This window comes from Vigna angularis, chromosome 3 (genome assembly GCF_016808095.1).
Source record: "Vigna angularis cultivar LongXiaoDou No.4 chromosome 3, ASM1680809v1, whole genome shotgun sequence".
In the NCBI taxonomy this organism is placed as follows: domain Eukaryota; kingdom Viridiplantae; phylum Streptophyta; class Magnoliopsida; order Fabales; family Fabaceae; genus Vigna; species Vigna angularis.
The window spans coordinates 11,308,026-11,328,417 of NC_068972.1; the positions used below are offsets into that span (position 1 = coordinate 11,308,026).

Sequence of the window (20,392 nt, forward strand, 5' to 3'; positions counted from 1 at the left end):
AGCGAACCCATCCCACGTACTGGAGTTGGAAGACGTTCGACTTCGTCCAGACCGAACGTTGGAGATGCAGCCGGTGCGCATTGTAGAGAGTGATACCAGATATTACAAGCGAAAAGCTGTCCGAATGGTGAAGGTAGTGTGAAATGAAAAGACGGGCGACACTACGTGGGAAGTCGAGAGCGCCATAAAGGGTTTGTACCCTCACTTATTCTCGGGTAAGTCTTAATTTTCGAGGACGAAAATTTTTGTAGTTAGGGAGAATGTAAGACCCTAGAAAAACGAGCACCATTAATCCCTTGTCTCATCCTCATTAATTGCTCTAAAAACCCTTCTGCCGTGCATTAAAAACGCACTTCCAGACTCACTGCCTTCCTGCCAGGTGTCGTGATGGAATGTTCCTAAATCAGTAGTAGAAGACAAGTGGCAGCAAGAGAACGGACGTTGGTTTTTAAACAAAAATGACTTTTCTGAAGTCCGCATCACTCTTTGCATGCACTCTTCTTCTTCCTCAGATTCTAACTTTTCATATTCTTCACCTTCTCTCTAGAAACCTCTACCTTCTCTCTACTGAAACTTCTTCTTTCTCTTCTCCGTTCACGTTTCAGAAACCGTAGAACCATTCCTGGTGTCGTGAGCTTCGTTTTGAACCGATCACCTCAACGTTCTGATACTGGTAAGTCTCTCTCTTCTTGTCGAACGTTTTCTGTCTCATGCAAAGCCAAATACTGGTTGCATGAAGGGTTAAGTTCTTAATATTTCTTGGTTTTTATGGTTAGATCGGGTTGGAAGAGTTAAGTGATCCTGTGAGAGTAGAGAACTGTTAGCGTACGAACCAAACACCCTGAGTTAAGACGTTCACTTCGGATCCAGGTAAGGGAAGCTTATAAAATTTAATTCTTGAGTTATACTGCGATGCATGAATGTTCTGTGAGTTATACTGTGTCGGATGCATGTTCTGTGAATTTTATTGAGAATGATCTATGGTATCAGATTTTACTATATGATTTTGGTGATGAGATAATGTATGAAAAGTATGGATTGTGCTATGTTATAAGTAATTTAATGTATGAAAGTTTATACTGAAAAATGTGTTACCGTAAGTTGAATTTAAATATGAAATTCTATTATAATGAACGTTCGTTATCGAAACGGTCTTTGACCGATCGGTATTTTCAGTAACTCCTTTGAAATAGTTGAACTCTTTCATTTGGGAAGAATTCTGGTTGAGGATGTGTTGTGTCGGTCTTCTACTTAGAGCTCATAATGAATAGTGTCGAGCACCTTTATTAATACAGATCATCCATCTGTGTCGACCGACAGTTTCGAGTTACCATTGTTGATACAGGTCGACCATCTGTGTCGACCGACAGTGTCGAGTACCATTGTTAATACAGATCATCCATCTGTGTCGACCGACAGTGTCGAGTACCATTGTTAATACAGATCATCCATCTGTGTCGACCAACCCTGTTGATCACCCATGATAACACAGATCATCCATCTGTGTCGACTGACCATGTCGAGCAACCATTGTTAATACGGGTCATTCATCTGTGCAGACCGGTTGTGTCGAGCACCCTTCTTAATACAGGTTGTCCATCTGTGTGGAGTAACCTTCTTAATGTAGGTCGTCCATCTAGGTCGACCGACCGTGTCGAGCCACCTTGTAATATAGGTCGTCCATTCATCTTGAAGCCGGTATTACTTTATTTTGGAACGGGGCAAGTTCTTCGGTCTCGTTCCTCACATTCGTTCTCGTTATAAAGAGGTCGTGATTTTTATGTACTTGGACAGAAAGACAAAAATGAAAATAAAAGTGAAAGATTATAAATGATGAACATTATATGAGGGGAACTATGGTTGTGAATTTTGGACGAGCGTTCCAGGGAGGAACGGCTCATGGTTGAATATGAAATTTTGTAAAGTATGACTGTGGGCATGCTAATGCTGGCTTGGTCCATCCTGATATTCCGTGATACTCATCTTCACGTAGAGGAGAGTAGTTCATGTGTGGGAATGGTAGGAGGTCCTTAGTCCATAAGTTAACATGGGCGACGTAAGAAACGGACTAACCTCGAGTGGCAGTTGTCGAGTGTAATACAGTTACTACACCACTCGGGTGCAAGGACGCCTGTAGCTACACAGATTCATACAGTCCGGACGGTCAGTCTAGTATCAGGAATTGCTTTGAGTTAAGGGATTGATTTAATTATATGTTGTGAAATATTTGAGATGTTTGATATATTATGAATTGAATGATTTTACTTGAATTAAATTCAATAAGCTTACCCTGTGTTATTTTCCTTGCGTTGTCGATCGTCATTGTACGTCCGTCCTGTCAATGCAATGATCATCCGTGTGGATGTGAGCAGATGATGAGGTGTTGCTCGAGGAAATGCTGGAAGAAGAAAATTTGGAGGAAGCAAACCCCGTAGATGTTGAAGTGAAGGCCGAACAGTAGACGTTCGGTTATATGTTTAGATTAGATATTTTATTGTACTGATTTTTGGAGCGACCTTTATATTATTTTGGTAGTTCGGGTTGTATCTTTGCCTTGTAAACCGTTGGTTGGGTACGCTTAGGTCGAGCGTGGTTTTGTAATTAACCTCTCTTAAGGTCGTTCGACCTAAACCTTTGCTTACAGTAATTAAGACTGATTTGGTTTATCTTTAATCGTAATCAATTCTATTATATGGTGTCTACTGTATTTTTGGGATGTTACAATTAACATTAGATTTGTCTATATCAACTAGAAGTTTTATAGATAAAAAATTATTACAAAAAGAAAACTACAAATATGTTTTTACTCCTATTACTTTTATGGTCTATATGTTTTCATTTGGTTTCAAATTAAACCAACAATTTTACGTAACATAATCAAATTATATCATTTATAAAAAAATATAAATACATAAAAGTAAAATATTAGGCTATTTATATTGTATTAAAAGCACATGAAAGCATACTAAGCTTATAATAAAATTCATATTTTATTAAACATAAATAAATTATATTTATTATAAAAATTTAAATAAATACATAAAATAAAACATTATAATACTTATATTATATTTTATAAATAAAAGCTAAATTATCTAACTTATTTTATTAACGACCAAAATCCACTGACACAGCATTAAACCACTTTTAACTACTTTATTATGTAAACATGAAAACTCTAATCTTGAGTGAATGAAGAAAATTACAATGCAGTAGTTCTCGTGAACAATACTCACCTCATCAAAAGTTAATTTTAATTCAAAAAATAAAATTAAATATGTGGCAACCATGTGCTATTATATCCAATTGATTATATGACATACAGTTAGTCATGTTAAAAAAAACATTAACCTTGTATGTTATGGAGAATTACATATGAGATTTTTCAAAAAGAGAAAAATAAAAATAGATCAAAATTTTGAAGTGAAGAATTAATATAAGATTTTCTAAAAAGAGAAAATAAAAATAAATCAAAATTTTAAAGTAGGAGAAAAACTAAAATCGCAGACAAAAACATGTTTAATCCTAATTTATTTAAAATAAATGATAAAGGAAAATAAGTAGCGATATTTTTTTAATAATGAGTCATGCTGTAGTTTAGCCATGTAAAAAGAAATACTTTTCTTAAACTCATATACTTTAATGGATTTTGTGTTGATACTTATCATATTGATTATGATTGAAATAACAAAAGAAAGACACAAATGGAGAGAAAAATAAATAAATAAAAAGAAAAATTAAAACAAGAATAGAGTTGTTTTAATTAGATTAAAGAAATTTAGTTAAAAAATTGTATATGGAAAGAAATAATAGTAAATTTTGTTTTTTCTGTATAATACCCTCGGGGCCTTATATCCTATATATATATTATTGAAACTTTTTATCCACAAGGATTGCATTTATATTTGAAGAAAAATCATTGAAACAAGAAACCAAAAGTAACCGAGGAATGATGCCTCCGTCATCTTCTTCGCCGCCAAACTCACCGCTGATGCATCCATCATTTATCACAGAAAAAATGGTGGAAAAAATAAATAAACCAAAGTCTGAAAATGAAATTGGTTTAAAAAAAATCCAATATTATCCTTTTGTGGTGGACAAAGGTCATGTCATGTCAGAAAATATCTCCTCCTACCTAACTGTTAAATAAAAAGATTCTCTTAATCTACCCAACAAGTTAATAGAAATATAAATTAAATATCAATAAGTTTTTTATTTAATAAATAAAATTATATTATTTTTACAAAAATTGTTTAATTTTTTATTGGGGTTTTGGTTTTTACTATTAATTTTAATTTTCGTAAAGTATATATGTGTATATATATATATATATATATATATTTTTTTTTTTTTTGTTAATCACATGTTTTGAAGCCATTTGAAAGGTTTTTCTAAAGGATTAAGGTAATGAAAAATGAAAAATGAAAAATTTGTGAATTAAGAGGTAGCTAACGAAATAGTGTATAAGAAGATTTTAGAAGAGTGGGACGAAAAATGCGATGAGCGAAGAAGAAAGCAGAGATTGGGAATGCCATTGCTCATATCCAATTCCGCCAAAGCCTTTAGCTTCTCCAGGCGAATGTCCTCTCATCCTCCCGCACTCAAAACGCGTCTCAGAGGCGTCGTTTTCGACATGGACGGCACCCTCACTGTCCCTGTCATCGATTTTCCGGCCATGTACAGGGCGGTGCTCGGCGATGCGGAGTACCTCAGGCTGAAGGCGGAAAACCCTTCCGGCATCGACATTTTGGGTCACATCGAGACTTGGCCTCCTCATGAAAAGCACAAGGCCTACGATGCCATCGCCGAGGTCGAGCGTCAGGGTCTCGAACGCCTCCAAATCATGCCTGGTTTGCATCCAACTCTTCCTTTCTCTCTTTCACATGAAGTCAGCACAGTTTTCATGCTCGTTCTGCAGGTGCTTCGGAGCTTTGTGCTATTCTTGATTCCAAGAAAATAAGGTTCAGTTAAGCGCACTTTCTTCTTCTGTTCTCTGCTCTTTGCGAATTGAGATTCAGTTAAACGCCATATTGGTTATCGGTCCTGTTTCTTAGGGCATCTCATACAGGAGCAATCTACGAGTTTCTTGCATAAAAGTGGGTCCCACAATAGCATATCGACCTACATTCTATTAGTAGAAGCATTGTCAATAACTCCAACTAACTCGTTACTTTATATATTTTTTCATTTAAACTTGATTATAATATATAATAATATTTATGAAGATAATATTTTTTTATTATAAACAATAATTATTTCTACAAGCAGCTCAAACTTTTTTTAAGCAATTTTCATTGCTATCTCAACAACCTCCAATCTCTAATGGTAAAGTTGCTCGAAGCAACTCTAAATATACATGTGAACCTAGGCGCATTGTTTAATTTGGACAACTGACGTATTTTTGTGATGAAACTTGCTTTTCACGGTTTCCAATAAATAGTTAAAGTTCAGCTTAGTATATGTGATGAATATTTGTATTAAAGGTCAAGACAGATTACCGTGTTGTTTTCTCAGTTATGACAAGAGAACAATGCTCAAAATATTTAAGCAATCAGTTTTGTTCTATCTTTTCTTAGGACAGACTTAGATTCAGTTTATGTGAATGTACTTTTGGTAATCTTTTTCCTATTGAAATTAAAACTTTATCTCAGAAGCCTATGCGAATCTTTATTACTGAGGTAAAACTCTAATTCTGACCCAAAAAACTAATACCATAAGCATTTTAGGAACTACATTTAAGTTGTCCTTTTATTTATCCATACTGTATGTCTATGCTAAGATTTGTTGGCAACATCTAGACACCAAGGCAATGAGTTGATAAAATCAATTGATTATTTGTTTTTTACTGCAGCACATATCTTTGACCTGCTCTAGAAGATTTTACAATATGAAGTTTATTTTGTGAAAAAAAGTATTTTTTAGCTAACTGTGTTTCCATTTGTTTGAAGTTGTTGTCCCAAGAAGATAAGGATAGTATGATTTTTTTTACAGTAGACATTTTGATCTTGTTTGTTATAAAATGTGAATAAATTACTCATGGTATATAGCTTTTTTTCAATAGGAGGGGTTTGATCACTAGGAACATGAAGTCAGCAGTTGATTTATTCCATGAACGATTTGGGGTGAGTTTGTCAACAAATGCAACTGTGTGTATGTATATATACTAATTTTCTCTGTCTAGGACAGTTGGATTGGATTGATACGGGAAATTATTTGTGAAATTAGGTTGTCCACTTTTCTCCTATTTGATCTTTGTCTTTGGCTTTGCTATGATATTATGCCAATATAAACTAGAAGAGCGTGACAGAGTCAGGGATTTTGCCCTGCTGCTTTCTTTTGTCCGTAGGTATGACATACATCAGTTTGAAAATGAAGTTATATAGTTGCTGGATGGATGCTTGTATAGAATGGTATCTTATTACATTACATTTCCATTATTGTAAAAAAAAGTTGGTGTAACATTATAAAGACAGTTTTAAAAAAACTCCTTTCTAAAATGTGCTATCTATGGTGGTACATCCGTCACAAAGTCACCATTATTGATTGTGACTTGAAGACTGGATTTTTAGTGTAAGGTTAAACCTCTAACTCTTCTTTCTTTTAAAATGTTGAACAACTATATATTATCTCTCAATGCTGCAGATTACATTTTTTCCAGCATTAAGCAGGGAATTTCTTCCTTATAAACCTGATCCAGCTCCACTACTGCATATTTGTTCTCTTTGGGATGTTCAACCGAATGAAGTAATAATGATTGGGGACAGCCTTAAAGATGATGTAAGTGATTATTTTCCTAACGTGAGTATTCAAAGGTCACACTTTTCATTGCAGCTGTGCATTGTACAATTTCAAGTGCAGTGATTCTTATCATCATCATTATTTGGGAAAAATGCTCACGGCTCTTCTTGGTTTCTCTTTTCACATTTGATTACAAATACATAATAGGAATAATTGCAAAATCAAAAGCAGAACATTAAATATTGTGGTAACAAAATCCTGAATCTAGAGAAATAAAAGCATTTCTTCAAATCTCTCATAGTAAAAATATTCAGCATCAGTATGCAAACTAGTCTGTTTGCTTGCAGTATATAAATCCTGTGACTTGGGTCCTTATTTTATTTACCTAGTGGTATTTTAATTTTATCATTATTTTATCTGTAAGTTTCATACCGCTACAAATATCTGCATTTGATCAGTCAAAGAATGAAGATTGTGCTGCATTAGTAAGTGTACACAAGGGGAATAAGCTATGTATAACAAAAGGATAAATTATATGCTTTTAACATTTCCTTAACTATGGTGAGAGACAAAAGGATTTTCGTATAAGGTAAACACAATAAGTTATATGGTAAATTACATTTCCTTGACTATTCAGTGCCATATGATGTTAATTTACCCATGTTTATAGTCCCCCAAAACTATGATGAATAGAGGAAATTGTATTTACTGTTAAATTTAATAGTAGCAATCTGTTCATGTGGGAGGCAAAGTAGTCTTTGTTTTGTGCGAAAGCCTGCCAAATTTAATTGAGAGTTGTTTTATATTTGTAAAACGAATTACTATTTCCAACACAGCTGCAAACAAATTCCTTTCCATTTATGCTCTATTTTCTTAGTATATTTATCATATTTGAAATTGGCTGCTAATTGATTTATGCTTTATTGCTTGCTTAACCCTTTTACAGGTGGCTTGCGGGAAGCGAGCAGGAGCCTTTACATGCTTGCTTGATCAAAAAGGAATATATGATTCTCCCGAGTATGCTGATGTTGAATTCAAACCAGATTTCAAGGTGTCTTCCCTTGCTGATGTTTACTCAATTCTAGATGTAAATTTTGATCTGTCATCCTGATGATAAGGATCGTTCACGCGAGCCAATTATTGTGGTTTATGCTAAGAAGAGATATATGGAGGTGACATATTTATTAGGGTAGTTTCATTTCTTACCTTTGGTAAGGTCATGAAACAAAAATATCATTGAAAAATTTAGGTTGGAGGGTTTAATTAATAGGTGTCACTTTAATATTAATATTGTAACTTAGCTTGGATCATTTTCATTGTCTTGCATCGGCATGAATGCCATCCAAAATCACTGTTCTGAAAGTTAATGTCAGCAACATGATACATTGGATTGTGCTGTACATGTTACCTCTCTTTGGACTTGCAAGTACTGTAGATGTTACTTCACTTTCTTTGACTCATGGGTTTTGGCACGATATTAGCTCTATTTATTCTGAATATATATATATATATATATATATATATATATATATATATATATATATATATATATATATATATATATATATATTACATTTGGGGGTTCCAAATTAAATCGAAGATTATTAAAAAAAATTAATAGGGTACTTGTATGTTTAAGACTTACTAAATTAATTTATAGGTTACAATAATATTATCAGTATAAGGGAGACTTAGGGTGTGTTTGTACATGCGTTGAACAAATTGATTTTAATTGATGTGAATTTGTAAAATTGATTTTGACTGAGTGATTTAAAAGTAACGTGATTGTTTTTGGATGACATAAAGTGATATGATTTTCATATTAAATGTTGTTTGGAAATTTGTTTTCAAAATTGATTTTGAGTGTATAATTACTAAAATGGGTATTCATATTTATATATAATTTTCATAGAGACATTACTACTTTTCCTTCCAAAATTGTCATAAGAAATAATTTTTTAAGTGACTACTAAATCAACAAAGATAGAAAAATGTAGGATTGACTTCATATAAAAATGCACTATTATAATGCACTTCACCTATATGCAATTGCTTTACTAATTACATTATGTTAACAAAAAGTGCCTAGAGTATATTAAATGCAAAATTGCGTAGTCTATATGCAAAAAACACAATAAAATATATTATAATAGTAAACTACAATCTAGATTTCTTGCTTTGAATGTATAATATTTTTGTACGGTATCTCGAATACAATCCATTTCAATTAAAGACATTACATTAAAAATTTGGAATTGATACAAGTAACTAAATTGTTATAAGATTGTTCATCTAAGTCATGGATACTGTCTTCATTTTCATATTAACTAAATTGTAAATCAATTTCATGCTGAAGCAGTAACACTCCAGGAAAATACAAATATTCCTATATCCTGTATCCACTTTCATTTATCCTCCTATACAACATCTCATGATCCTGTATTTGATGGAATAGAATTATCATTCACCCAAATAATTATGGTAAACTATCGAAGAAAGCATTCGAACTAACAACCCTGAAAAACTAAAGAATTTGAAACAGTTGATTCACATTATTTTTTCCCGTGGTGGCATGGATTGTTGAATCATGCTATTATATTTGAAACGGAGATCTTTGCCATCCAGGTCGTAAATCAGAATGTGGACCCCATGCGGATCCCCATTTTCCAGTCCCATCATAGTGGGTAGCTATATTTTGACACCGGTGCTGCAAAATGGGCTTGTTTTGAAGGAAACGGTTTTTCCTCCCCTCCCCTTTTCTTCTTCACGATGGTAAGGCTGCATGTGAACCTCCATGCATCTCATCTGCATATTGATTAGTTGCTCAGTATCGCGGAAAACGTTTGCACTCACCATGTTCAAAATAAAGTTAACCATATGAACTAAAACCACCTGTAAGTTCGGGCTTTTCTACCGCTTTTGTCACTCAAGTAATGAATTCATCTAGTTGGGTCTTGAAGTATCACAAAGCAGATGGTTTCAGAGATGGCTAAGCTAGAATGGCGGCCAGGCCAGTTTTCAGTGTCTACCAGCACTTCAAAATTTGCAGCACATCAATACCAGAAGATTCAAATCAGGATATCACTGTCAGCACAACCATCTGACATAATTGATACAAGGTCATCAAGCATTCCATATATTAAACTAGACGAAGGATGTGCTTTGTCAGCAACACAAAAAGAATGAGTTTTACCACTAACAGTTATCCAACTGCAACCTGGAATCTTTTTTAAACCTCTTTCTTTCATCGTTGTTCTCACCTCACTTACCACATCCCATCTTCTAGAGGAAGCGTATGTATTTGAAAGGGATATATAATTTGAAGGGTTTTCAGGTTCCAGCTCTAAGAGATGTCTATAAGCCAGGTCTCTTGTCCTTGAATTCCCATGCATTACAGAGGCAGTTAAAAGAGATCCCCAAACACTTGGACCAGGATCTAAAGGCATTTCTACGATGAATTCCAAGGCTTGATCAAGCTGGCCTGATCTACCTAACATATCCACAACACAAGCACAAATTTCAACTGTTGGTTTTATATCATACTTAGTTATCAGCGACTTATATATACTAATGCCTTCATCTACCAATCCTGACTTGCTACAAGCAGAAAGAACTCCAACCACTGTTATCATGTCTGGTTTGAACCCTTCCTGAAGCATTTTGTGATACGTAATTACAGCTTCTTCTCCTCTCCCGTGTAATCCATACGCAGAGATCATTGAACTACAACTTATAGCATCTTTGAGATAGGAATCAGATGCAAATGCCCGTCTTGCATAATCCAAACTCCCACTTTTGGAATACATGTCAATTAAAGCATTGCATAGGGAAACATCATCGTTTAACTCCATTTTAATAGAAAACCCATGTATTTGTTTCCCTCCTATTAATCCAGCAAGCGAGGCACAAGCGGGAAGTACACTAACAAGTGATACTTTATTGGGTCGTATCCCATCCTTCATTTGCATCTCACGAAGAAGAACCAATGCATCCTCAGGTGCTCCATTCTGCACATAACCATTGATCATTGCCGTCCAAACATACACATTTCTGTTTTTCATTTGGTCAAACACTCTCCTTCCGATAACAACTCTCTTACTCCTAGAATACATATCAATCAAAGAAGACCCCATATGCACCTCTAAACCCATCTTCGAATCAAACCCATTCTTCACCACGAAACAGTGAAGCTCCCTCCCAGAATCGCCACAACACACAGGCAGCAAACTCGCAACGGTAAAAGCATCGGCCATAAACCCCTCACATTGCATTCGTAAAAAAAACTTCCACAAATAATCATGGGAGGGAGAATTACAAATCCCCAAGGCAGCACACCCAGAAATTACAACATTGAACGAACCCACATTCCTCTGAGGCATTTCCTCAAACACCTTCACTGCTAGAGCAAACTCCCCACACCTACTATACATTGCCATCAGAGAATTCGCAACAACAACATCCGACAGAAACCCAACCCTTACACTCTTCCCATGAATCAATCTCCCGGAAACCAAGTCCTCAAGTTCACCAGAAACTTTGAAAACCGTCGCGAGAGTGTAGTCATCGGGCAACACACCATTGCGACCCATTTCTCCAAACAAATCAAAGGCTTGGAGAAAGTTGTGGTTTTTAACGTACCCATTAATCAGTGAGTTCCAGATGTAAACGTTCTTGGCCTCAACGGACTCAAAGACAGACCTTGACGATCTCAACCCGCCACACGTGGCGTATGCAGAGACGAGCCTTGTGGCGAGGAAAACGTTTTGCGCATATCCATTGGCGAGGATCTGAGCGTGAGATTGTTGAGCGAGTTTCTGAGCTCGAAGGTCGATGCAAAGTTGAAGCAGACGGAGGAGACTGTGCTGTGTAAGCGGGAGAGAGGGAATGGCAGAAGTGTAATAACGACAGGTTATTAGGGCAAATGTAAATGCCCTCTTCAGAAACATAAGAACCAGAAGTTGCGTTGAGTTTGAATTTGGCGGTTTAAGATGAAAGAGACATTTGAGATATGTTTCCATTTGCACAACAGGGCAACGTGGTTTTGTACTAGGCTTCCACACCAGCTCCATTAAAATCACCATAAATTCCTAAAATTATAAAATAAATTTATCAACTTGAAACTATAGCGTTTCAGCATTTTCTCATTGTTTCTTCCTTCTTTAACTTTCTTCCTCCCTGATAAAAAAAAATACTATAAATAAGTAAGTATTCAAAGTAAAAAGGTTTAAAAACAAACTATCGATACAATATTGATTTGAACATCATAATTTCTTTACAAGTATCTCTATCATCTGAAATCGATAATCAAGATCAAAGACAGAAAATAAAAATTAAAAAACTATATATATTAATTCTTGTCAGACCTCGGAAAAACGCACCCAAACCCCTCCTGTCAGAATCATTAAAAACACACTCAAAACCCCTCTGAACGGGCGCTAGGTGTCAGGCAACTAGGATTCGGAAATCAGATAATGGAAGGCAGGTGTCGGCAGAAGAGCGGACACTCGTTTGGACATGGGAAGAAAATGATTGTCTTTCGAAACTTCTGTCCCACTCTCTTCTGCATGCACCCTTCTTCCCAAACTCTGAACTTTCCATTTTCTCCTCCTTCTCACTAGAAACTCTATCTTCTCTCTAAGAAAACTCAACCTTTTTCTTTTCCGATCATCATTCAGACACCGTAGAAGTGCTTCCGGCGTCAAGAGCCTCCAGTTAAACCGTTCGGTTTGTGAAGCTGAGCTGGTAAGCCTTTCTCTTCACCCAACCGTTAATTTTTCTAGGCATGCAAATCCATTTTTTCTTCTGTGATGATCGTCATTATTCAAATGAGTAGTTCTGAGAGTGTTGTGATTTTCTTGGTTTAGTTGAAACTGTCGAAACTTGAGAGTAGAAGAACCGGTAGTGGTGAACTGTAATTCTGCCTCTAGGACGATCGTTCACACTAGAGGTAAGGGAAGCTTATCTAATTTAATTGTATGTTGTTTATACGTTCGTTGATAATGAATGCATGTTGCTGAGTGGCTGAATGTATATGAAGTAGGATACTGATATGATTGTTTATATGGAAAATGATTTATTAATATGATATGGATCGTATGAAGTATGCAAATTGATTTGATATGTATTTTATATGGTTATGATATTATGTATTGAGAAATGAGTTGAAGATAAATGAATTTCTGGATATGAATTTCCCTATAATAGTTTACGTTCGTCATTGAACGGTCCTCGACTGTTCGGTGTTCCTATTAAAATGGTTTGTAATTGAATTCTTTCATTTGGAAAGAATTCTAGTTGAGGACGAGCGTCTTCTTGTGATAGTACTGTGCTTGAGTGTTCGGCCAAGCGTAGTTGCATCTGAGTATTCGGTGATAAACTCAAATCTTGTAATTATATGTATTTGTATATGGTAGTTATTCTTAAACACAATTCCGATAAATATCACATTTATAAATCTTTCGTTATAAGTAGTAGTTCTTGGTCTCACACCGAATTTCCGTAATGGGTAGTGCTCGGTCTTATACCTAGCGCTTATACTCGTTTATAATTGATCCATTTTGATAAAATAGCGTTCGTTCAACTTCAGTAGAAATTTTCCTTACTATGTTCGGTCATATACTGGCATTGGATTTCTGTATGGTTCTTTAACGTCTTGACGTGTCTACATTTATTGGATCCGGCCTAGAGCCTTCGTACTTGACATATTCTTTGAATATTGGTTTGAGCTCACGAGAGTCAGTTCATTTAACTGATTCGCGTTGTAAGCAACGTTCGTCATATAATATCTAGTTGTACTCGGTTTATTTCTAAATTTAATAGTAACCCACTCGATCTTATTCTATTCTGGAACAGGAGACTTCTCGGTCTCATTCCTAGTGTTCATCCTCGTTCTGAGTGAGGACTGAACGTTCGGTATTTGATGTTTTTAGAATTGGTGATAAAAGTGAAATTAAAACGAAGGATGATAAAAGATGAAGAGTATATGAGATGGAGGAATTATCGTGAATTTTGAACGAGCGTTCCGGGGAGGAACGACTCATGAGTGAATATTGAAATTTGTAAAGTATGAATGTGGTAATGCTTAGCTGGCGGTTCATCCTGATGTTCCGTGAGTACTCGTCCTCACGTAGAGGAGGGTAGGTCATGTGTGGGAACGGTAGGAGGTCCTAGTCCTTAGGGGTACTTTGGACGAAACAGACTAACCTCGGGTGGCAACTGATGAGAGTATTCCAGTTACTACATCACCCGGGTGCACGAACGTCGTAGCTACACAGATTTCATATAGTCCGGACAGTCAGTCTAGTAATAGGCTTTGTATGATTCGTATGTTGAAAATTCTCTTGTGTGATTGGATTGTTTGAAATATATGTTTATTCGTGAAATTAAATTATATAAGCTTACCCTGTATTTCTGTCGTGTCTCGTTTTGTACTTCCGTCTTGTCGTTGCAATGATCATCCGTGTGGATGTGAGCAGAAGCGGATGCGCTGTTGGAAGAAGCGCTGGAATAAGAACATTTGGAGGAAGAGAACCTCGTCGATGTTGAAGTCAAGACCGAACCGTAGTACGTTCGGTTAGTAGTATAGTTTAAATAGTGTAAGGTGGTCGTTTGATAACCTTTCCTTTTGTTAGGAATGAACGTTCGGTAAATTCCTTTTTGTAAACCGTTCGGTCAGATTTATAGTGGTGTATAATTAAATTTGAAACTCTTTCTGTATATGCCGTTCGGCCAGAACCGCACACTTTCTTTAATGTAAGACTGAACTGATATTTTAATTAACGTAATTATTCTATTATATAGTTTATTGCTATATTTTTGGGATATTACAATTATCTTTGGACCAAAGATAAGAAAAAAAAAACAAAAGAAACTATAATTTGTTAGTTTTGTGGAATCCATTTGACTTTATGAGATTATGTTCAATATCAGGGATTAATTTTTTTTTAATATTAGGGATTCAAGACGGGAACTAGGAAGGAAGAAGTTTCAGATTTAGGGATAAGTTCCATCTTATCTCAATCTCAACCTAGGGGCTTTGGAGTTAAGCTTCAGAGAAGCCTCTTAATGAATCAAAAGTAGGGTGTACACCTCAAATATCTTATGTTTACTTTCGAAAATTACAATTTTAACATTCTAATATTTTATTTTATATTTTTAATTTTTTAAAAATTTAATTTTAGGTGTTTTATAATGTAACTCCAACCTTTTATCTTACATTTTTTATTTTCTTAGAAATTTTATTTTAACTTTTTATCTTTTTCATTAAAGTACCATACATCTCTTTAACACTCCATCCCTTTATCAAATTTTTAAAACTTTATTTTTTATTTATAATTTAATAACTATTTAATTTAATTTAAAAATCTAATATAATTTATTTTTTTTTCATATTTTAATAATTATTAAAATATAATTTGTATTATTGTAATAATTATATAAAAAAATTTAAATTAAAATAATTAAAATAAAGTAATAAAAATAAAAATAAGAAAACAAAAATAATAATATAAAATCTGATTTAATATATATATATATATATAAATATTAAATTATATTAAAATATTAAATTAAATTAAATTAAATTATTATTAAATTTTAAATAGAAAATAAAATTTTTAAAAAAATAATCATCGGATATTAGTATTCCAATTCCGAAAAGAAAGTTTTTAAAAATTTGTTTTTTATTTCTAATTTATTAACTATTTAATTTAATTTAAAAATTTAATATTATTTAATATATTTATATTTAAATAATTGTTAAAATATAATTTATATTATTAAAAAATTAAAATTAAAGTAATAATAATTAGAAAATGTAAAAGTTTCGAAAACTTATTTTATTAATTTAATATTTTAATATAATTTAATATATTTATATATTAAATCAGGTTTTATATTATTATTTTTGTTTCTTTATTTTTATTATTATTACTTTTATTTTAATTATTTTAATTTTAACTTTTGAATATAACTATTATAATAATACAAATTATATTTTAATAATTATTAAAATATGAAATTATATTAAATAATATTAGATTTTTAAATTAAAGTATATATTTATTAAATTATAAATAAGAAACAAAATTTTAAAATTTTTTATTAAAAGATTACAGAGTTAAAAGGGTGCAAGGTTACTTTAATAAGAAAGAGAAAAAGTTAAAAAATATTTACCAAAGAATTTTATTTTTTTTTTGTAAAAGTTGGAGGTGCAAGTGAAGTGTTCGAGTGCAAGATGAAACACCCTCAAAAGTAAGAAACTTAGTTTTAAATAGGTTTAGAGCCAACACATGGGATATGTGTTAAAATGACAGGTATAAGACCATATTTGTGCTACACTAACTTTGTACTTAATATTACTTTACAAATAATTATTTTAATATATTTAATAAAGTTTTACATATCATTAGATTAATCTATTTTAATCATTAAATATTTCAATATTAATTAATAATTCAATATTAAGTAATAATGGTCTAGATTTGGGATGAGAAAAATATTGGTGTTGGAGTTGATAAAATCATAAATAGTTAGTATCTCCTAGTAATTATTATTTTCAAATAAGAGTATTTTAATACTTATTTATAAACAGGTTGAATATTATTATTTTTTTAAGTTACTCATAAAAAATTAAAATTAAAATTTAATTTACATTTTATTAAATTATATTTAATTAAAATTAAAATTATTTTTTATTTTATTAAGTTAAATTTAATTAAAATTTAATTTTAATTTATATCTAATTTATATATGTTTTTTAATTTTGTGTTAAAAAATTATAAAATATTTTTTTTAAATATATAATTTAAAATAGATATTTATGAATACTCACGTGTTTTAAAATATATGTAAATAATTTTAAACAGGCATCGATGGTTAACAAATAGAACTTGTTTTATTGCAAATAGACATATATATGTGACTTGTTGTTATCTTTAACTTAGATCCTCACTCTCAATAAAAAATATATGTTAAAATCTAACTATTAATGTTATAATTAATATTTGGATGTGTTTTTTTTTTTTAAGTATATCATACATTACATTCAATTTAACTATTTAGTAGATTTTTAAATATAACTATAAAGATTTGACAATAAATATGAATTAATGATATTTTATATTTATTTATATGCATTCAGTTACTTTCACAGCGTAGTAGCAAGGGTATAATTTTTAGATTCGAGTGAGTGGAGATTATGCATTAATATTCTCCCTTTGATTAAAAAACTGAGATTATTATGCCATTCTTATGTTTTTAATAGGTACAGGTGTAGAGAATAATAATTTGCATTCATTTTTAAATTTATGATAAATATTTAAAGTTTGTTAAGTAATTGTTTTATAAATTATCGCTACGCACTTTTAAAAAGGGTTAGAAAAAAAAGTTATCTAGTTGAATTTCGGTTCCTATGTCGCTTCGGTTGCTTTAGTCCATTTATTTTGAGATTCATATATTTTAGCCTTTCTATTTATAAGAATTAAAAAATATCATTTAAATACGCGAAGAAGAAGAAGAAAAAGTAATAATAGCATGTATAGATAATAAAAAAAATTTCCTTATATTATGAGTATTTGAAAATTGTTTTGAAACTTAAAGATTATTAAGCTATTTACCACTGAGACTAATAATTAGTTTCAATTACCATTAAAAAAAATTGCGGTCAAAATTTTATCCTCAAGACTTCTTAGTAGAATGGACTAAACTATTAGTACTCATTATTGATTAATTTATATGTACATTTTCTTTTTCATTTTATCCAACAATGTTTATTTTGAAGTACTGTAAAATATGACAGTTTGATTCGTATCATAAATCGAACTATTTATTTTATCAAGTTTTTTTGTGACAATATAATGTAAAAAGATATTAACATTGACCACTTTTAAGATAAAATCTGATTACCATAATTAATTAAAAGTTTATTTTAAAATTTATAAATATAAATAGAAGGTAAATATGTAAGTGATGGTAATACTACATTAATATTTGAATAACTGAATTTTTATTGATGTTGATATTGAAATTTTTTCTAAAAGTAACCTTTTAATTTACTGAACTAAGTGCAGCTGAAGAACTTGGAATTGAACATTATTTTCAAATTGTTGACCTCAAACCCGAAACACCTCATTTTAATAATCTTTATAAATTGTTTTACTTAACATGCAATCTCAGAAACTGTTTAGAAAACTAAATAAATTTTGTAGAAATTAGTTTTTGAATGAAGTAAAAGTGCTTAAGAACGTAAATAAAAATTAACACCTAAAATAAATTATCGGACATAAATTAATTATTTCAGTATTGATTCTTTTATAATCAGTTCTCTAACGTCAATATAATCAACCTGAACCGTACGAATACAAAAAAAAAAAAAAATTCTTACGTTTCTGGTAATATCTCTCCCTCTGTAATTCCAGATTCTGAGATACTTGCAGAATGTCAGAAGCAGAGATCCTTCTTCAAACATGTTCAGGGTGTAATCAACACGTAAAAAGATTATTTGTTAAATAAATGAAATATACTGCGTAAGATGTGTGAGAATTAAAGAATCAAATTCTATCTTGGTTTAAGAAATTTATTCACCAATAAATGAAAAAAAAAGAGAGAATTTGTAGTATGTGTTGGTTAAATAGACGAAAAGAATAAGGTGAGAAAAGATGTGTGAAGAAGCTTTATGTTGAGTTTTACCAATAATACCAAAACTATCTCATCATAATCTATGTTTAAAATTTGCTTATCTACAGAGCTTTACCATCGAAATGAAATGACTCAAAGGGTTTTACTTAGTTTCTTTAATTGCTTTATGTAATGTCTGCTAAATTTTTAAGGTTCTGCTTCCACCTTGGTTTGAGACAATTGCAAGAGGAGAAAATAACTGAGAAATGAGAATTATTAAGAAAATGTAAAGGGAAATCTAGTTCATTTCTTCCACTTTCCTATAGCAAGAAAAGTTGTTAACTTAAAAGCAAAAAAGCAAACAAATTTGAGACTTTATGAGCAAAATTTGAGACACTTTATTAAGGGGTTATACAATAACTCACCTTCAGAAAATCACTCACTAGTCACTACACTGACTTGCACACATTCAAGAAACAATTAATCCTAACTCTGAGCTCCTTGTTTAGGAGCCTTATCAAGCCGCGACTCATATTTGTAGTACAAATCTTTCTAGCAGTTTTCAAGGCTAAATAGATAAAAGAAAAATAACTTTAACTGAAAGGAGTGACTAAATTGTGTAAACTAGTTTTGCTTGTAGCACTTGCTGCATTGAAATTGCAAAGAACATCGTCCAAGTTCCACAGTCCATCCCAGAGAATTTCTTCGTTTGAGGACTCTGGTGCAGAGACATTGTCACTGACATTGAACATAGAGTAGAAGTAACCCTGCTGCTCTGAAGTGTTTGGACACATGTTAACCATTTCTTGTGTCTCTTGAGATGTAGAAGGGACTCTGTGATCATTTTCTTCAAGCAAGTTTATGATCCCTTTTATGTCCAAGTTGAATTGGAATTGCTGCTGCTGCTGCTGAACCTGCTGCTGATGCTTCAACTGCAGTTGTTGCTGTTGAAATTGCTGCCTCCTTGAGGAACGGATTCTAGCCTTCTCAGCAGCATCAGAAGGGCTTTTAGCCTTTTTCTTGAAATGGGTCCTCCAATAGTTCTTGATCTCATTGTCAGTTCTTCCTGGCAAGCTCCTTGCAATTGTTGACCACCTGAAACGTTATTGATTTAGCTTCACACAGTTTTATCATAAACATATATACAAACTGAGAAAACCTTCAAAAATTACCTGTTTCCCCACCTAGCATGCAGCTCCTGAATTATGCTTTCTTCCTGTGGTGTTATCTGACCCTTCTTTAGGTCTGGTCTCAGGTAATTCACCCATCTCAGTCTGCAGCTCTTTCCATTTCTTTTCAGTCCTGTTCAGAGAATAGGTGTAAAGATAAAACACTAACAAGTACATTTGCTGATAAAAAAGAAAAATTTAGTAGGGACCTGCAAGTCTTGCAACAGAGTTCCATCTGCCTTCACCATGCAATCTGACATACTGAATGAGCAATCTGTCTTCTTCAGCAGTCCAAGGACCCTTCCTCCATCCTTGTTCCTCTATCATTCCCCATCCCATGTTGCCTGCCATAACTCCCCAATACATACAAAAAGTCTTCTAAAGTTGTTGTCTTTTGGGAAAGTTTTTGTGTTGTAAATTCTGTGCTACTGATTTGTGTTCAATGTTTGCTGCATATTTATACCAGCAGCTGGACCTCAACTTCATTATGTCAGTCAACCAATGTTATTTTCTTGTAATCCCTGTCCATGTCACTGTTAGAGACACGGTTATGCTGTCTAGAGGGAAAAGACAACATTTTTTTTTACAAGAAATCACATGCTCTAGTTTAATAAAATTGTTATCAATGATCACGTTTGTTTAAGTATTCTTGTGAAATAAGTTTGAAGATAAAATATACTCTCTTAAAAAGAAAACAATTCAAACATAAGTGAGTGTTTGGATCAATGATAAATAATTTGCTTTAATAATTAACACTAAATAATATAACCAATTATTATTATAGGTTAGATGAAATGTAGTTTAATATAATTTAATCATCATTTTTATATTTTTACATTGATAAATTTGGCACTTAAAATTTAAAAAAC

General features: G+C 32.4%; 3 protein-coding genes across 3 annotated transcripts; 1 reads left to right on the plus strand and 2 right to left on the minus strand.

Moving 5' to 3' along the window:
* The first annotated feature begins 4,429 nt into the window (after positions 1-4,429).
* On the plus strand, positions 4,430-8,198 carry LOC108341201 (haloacid dehalogenase-like hydrolase domain-containing protein At2g33255). The gene is made up of 5 exons (XM_017578872.2): positions 4,430-4,850; positions 4,919-4,961; positions 6,062-6,122; positions 6,643-6,777; positions 7,685-8,198. Exons 1-5 carry the CDS (start codon positions 4,529-4,531, stop codon positions 7,847-7,849), a joined length of 726 nt encoding a protein of 241 aa, XP_017434361.1. The 5' UTR covers positions 4,430-4,528; the 3' UTR covers positions 7,850-8,198.
* Positions 8,199-9,189: 991 nt separating this feature from the next.
* Positions 9,190-11,790, minus strand: LOC108342186 (pentatricopeptide repeat-containing protein At3g57430, chloroplastic). Its single transcript, XM_017579908.2, has 2 exons — positions 9,631-11,790; positions 9,190-9,543 (listed from the first exon to the last, which is right to left on the minus strand). The coding sequence occupies exon 1, from the start codon at positions 11,754-11,756 to the stop codon at positions 9,807-9,809; it is 1,950 nt and encodes a 649-aa protein (XP_017435397.2). The 5' UTR covers positions 11,757-11,790; the 3' UTR covers positions 9,190-9,543; positions 9,631-9,806.
* A 6,885-nt stretch (positions 11,791-18,675) lies between these two features.
* LOC108342641 (myb-related protein 305-like) lies at positions 18,676-19,937 on the minus strand. The gene is made up of 3 exons (XM_052875059.1): positions 19,733-19,937; positions 19,527-19,656; positions 18,676-19,449 (listed from the first exon to the last, which is right to left on the minus strand). Exons 1-3 carry the CDS (start codon positions 19,887-19,889, stop codon positions 18,948-18,950), a joined length of 789 nt encoding a protein of 262 aa, XP_052731019.1. The 5' UTR covers positions 19,890-19,937; the 3' UTR covers positions 18,676-18,947.
* Positions 19,938-20,392: the final 455 nt, after the last annotated feature.

Bases quoted from the DNA above. Each gene is read 5' to 3' on its own strand.
- LOC108341201 (XM_017578872.2), top strand. From the start codon at position 4,529: ATGCCATTGCTCATATCCAATTCCGCCAAAGCCTTTAGCTTCTCCAGG. The intron at 4,851-4,918 runs GTTTGCATCCAA...CTCGTTCTGCAG, and splicing joins ACGCCTCCAAATCATGCCTG to GTGCTTCGGAGCTTTGTGCT. The intron at 6,778-7,684 runs GTAAGTGATTAT...ACCCTTTTACAG, and splicing joins GGGACAGCCTTAAAGATGAT to GTGGCTTGCGGGAAGCGAGC.
- LOC108342186 (XM_017579908.2), bottom strand. From the start codon at position 11,756: ATGGAAACATATCTCAAATGTCTCTTTCATCTTAAACCGCCAAATTCA.
- LOC108342641 (XM_052875059.1), bottom strand. From the start codon at position 19,889: ATGTATTGGGGAGTTATGGCAGGCAACATGGGATGGGGAATGATAGAG. The intron at 19,657-19,732 runs GTCCCTACTAAA...TTCTCTGAACAG, and splicing joins CTCTGTTGCAAGACTTGCAG to GACTGAAAAGAAATGGAAAG. The intron at 19,450-19,526 runs GTAATTTTTGAA...ATAACGTTTCAG, and splicing joins CATGCTAGGTGGGGAAACAG to GTGGTCAACAATTGCAAGGA.